Source organism: Cyprinodon variegatus, unplaced genomic scaffold, assembly GCF_000732505.1.
Source record: "Cyprinodon variegatus isolate N-32 unplaced genomic scaffold, C_variegatus-1.0 Scaffold13, whole genome shotgun sequence".
Lineage (NCBI taxonomy): Eukaryota > Metazoa > Chordata > Actinopteri > Cyprinodontiformes > Cyprinodontidae > Cyprinodon > Cyprinodon variegatus.
The window spans coordinates 1300523-1303350 of record NW_015150466.1 but is presented as its reverse complement, the minus strand read 5'-3'; the positions used below and the strand labels follow the sequence as shown (position 1 = coordinate 1303350).

The window sequence follows — 2828 nt, the reverse complement described above, 5'->3', positions numbered from 1 at the left end:
TGAACCTGCAGCCCAGATTGATTGATTGATTGATTATCCTTGGTGAGGAAAAAGGCATTTAACTGTCTATGACGCTACATTTAACGCCTTTTCATAGTAGAAAACTGTGTGAGACTGATGTTTGCTCCAGCCAATAGGAACACAGGTTTTGGACCTTAGGCACGCCTCCGGTGGAAAGTGAGCCAATCAGCGTCCAGGACAGGAACTTCCGCCACACGGACGGAGCATGTTCCATTGTACCGAGCAGTCTTCAAAGAGTGTCGCAGTTTTGGGGCTGCAAACTGTTAGAATCGGTTAAAGTTGTTTTCCTTCTTCTGATCAGTTGTCGCTTGTTGGGGAGGAAATCACAGCGGGCGGTTAGCGGCACAGTAACGGGCGGCTGCAGGGACAGAGTGCGCTGGTTCTCACCGGAGGAATTCCAGGCTGAGCGGCGGCTCCCCCAGCTCGTTCCGCCGGCTAGCGAAGCATCGGTAACCGCGGGTTGATTTTCCGGTTTATCCGATGAATGGACTGTTTTTGAGCCGGGGGGGTCTGGGTTCAGGTCGGTCACATTCAGACGGTGAAGGCTGCTAGCTCCGGGATTAGCCGCTAACCTGAGCTAGCTGCTCGGCTAGCTGCTCCGCTAGCTAGCTGCCGGCTGTCCAACAACAAAAAGATCAACAGGAAGTGGGATTGGGCCTGAAACGCTGCTGCGCTGCGGATCCTCCGATCAGAGCAGAAGGTGAACCGGCGGCTGGAAGGATGAACGGCTTCAGCACCGAGGAGGACAGCCATGACGGCCCGCCGCCTCCTCCCTTCTACGGCCAGAGCTGCTGCCTGATCGAGGACGGGGAGCGCTGCGGCCGCTCGGCGGGGAACGCCTCCTTCAGCAAGAGGATCCAGAAAAGCATCTCCCAGAAGAAACTCAAGCTGGACATCGATAAGAGCGTAAGAGCAGCTTTATTCCTCTGGAACTGATCTGGAAGATTAAGATTAATTCAAACTACGCAGCAGCCGATGAGCGGAATCCCACAGAACTGATCTAGAACTGATTATCTAGAACTGAGAGCATAATATAAGATTGTTTACAATCTAGAATATAGAATTGATCCAGTTAAGCGTTTATTTATTTAAAAAACCTTTTTAATTGTCCTGCTTTTCAAACACGTGTAATATATGATGAACACATGAATTATTTAGGAGTTAGACTTGATATAAACATGCAAACAAAAAATCTGAAGGTGAATTATGAACACAGGTATGCAGCTACTTTATATTGTTTATTAACTAAGTTTATATTTACAGCAAAAAGAAAGCGTTTGAAGTTCACTTTGTTGGTGGAATGTTGGTCTTCTTGTAGAAAATGGAAAAAAGTTCAACAAACTATTTGTTTTGCTTGAAATTTGTGGGGAAATTGCCGTGCTAATGTTTCAGCCAGCTGACAGGCAGTGTGTTGTGAAGGACTGTGAATGCTTCCTGTAAGAACACTCCATTCAGAGAAAATGGCAGCCACTCCAAGAAAAGGACCTTAAGCCATGGAATGATTGACATGTTGGCAGTTTAAAGGCTATAGTGAAGGATTTTCACCAATATCTGAATAGACCCGCCCACTTAGAAAAATTAATGAACAACACTGTACGCTCCCAAGAGGGAACCCCTATTAAACGTGAGCCAGAGCGTGCACAAGTCCATTATCCTTGTGATCGCACTGTTTATAAAAGTTACTGTTAGCGTCGCTCATACAAGCTAACTTTCCAAAAGATTTCCACCATGTCAGACTCACCAGAGGAAACAGGAGGAGCATGAAGGACACCTGAATGATTGACAGTTAGGAGGACCACTGTTGAGATGATCCACCTGGAACAACAACAGCCTCCATTAAAGCTTTAAATCGACACAAAACTGTAACCTTTTAGAAAAAGTTTGCTCTATCTTTAGTCTAAGCCGTGACCGAAGCTAAACGCATTATTTCATTCATGGTTTCTGGTTGTTTTCATAAAAGTAAAAATCTTTCAGTCAGTCAGGGTCACAGCGATCTGGATCGTTCCGGATCGACAAGATAAATGAGTCTATGAGTTATAATTTTAAATTAGCAGATAATTTATCTAACATTGACTTAATTTAATGAATTGTCCTACTCCTTATCTACCAAATAATTGGTGTTTATTCGCCTTTAAAGGAGCGTCCGTGATGAAGCATTAGTCAGTCTGCAACGTTTTCCAATCAGCAGGTTTCATTTCAACAGCTTCAAACGAACGCAGTCGAGGCTAAATGGTGAAAAGGTTTTATGCTTTTCTTGGCCTTCTAGGTGCGGCATCTCTACATCTGTGATTTCCACAAGAATTTCATCCAGAGCGTCCGCAACAAGAGGAAGAGAAAGACCAGCGATGATGGCGGCGAGTCCCCGGATCACGATGTGGACGTTCCTGAGGTGAGAGGAGCTGAAAACAACCTGGGAGCTGCTCCCTTCCCTAAAGGTTGCTTCATTAAATCACTAAACCGTAGGTAAGCTGAGTAACGGGAATCTATGTGAAACACCGTGAAGCTGCCATCAGGAAGAATATTCAAAGTAATAAAAAGATTTAGTTACTTTTGGTAACATTTTAAAAAGCTACCTGGGCTTTCATTTCTAGTAGTTTATAGGCAAAGGCAGCTTCTTTAAATGTCCACTTAGAAATCCACAGTGTTCATATTGATTCAACATGAAAAAAGCAAAAACAATCTTTGAGGAGTTTGAAATCAACAGGATTAATAAATTATAGAAATAATCGTGAACTAATTTAGTAATCAATTAATCGTTAACTGCAAAGACTGTAAAAGATGCTTTAGCTGACAGAACTAATCACTTC

At 43.8% G+C, this 2828-nt stretch overlaps 1 protein-coding gene across 1 annotated transcript in view; it reads left to right on the top strand.

Annotated features, from left to right (window-relative positions):
• The first annotated feature begins 127 nt into the window (after positions 1-127).
• LOC107089821 (histone deacetylase complex subunit SAP30L) overlaps positions 128-2828 on the top strand; it is a 7003-nt gene continuing 4302 nt past the window's right edge. Inside the window, exons 1-2 of the mRNA XM_015382817.1 lie at positions 128-927; positions 2288-2410. Of these exons, the coding sequence (XP_015238303.1) occupies positions 742-927; positions 2288-2410 (309 nt within the window). The 5' untranslated portion in view covers positions 128-741. The remainder of the gene's footprint in view (positions 928-2287; positions 2411-2828) is intronic.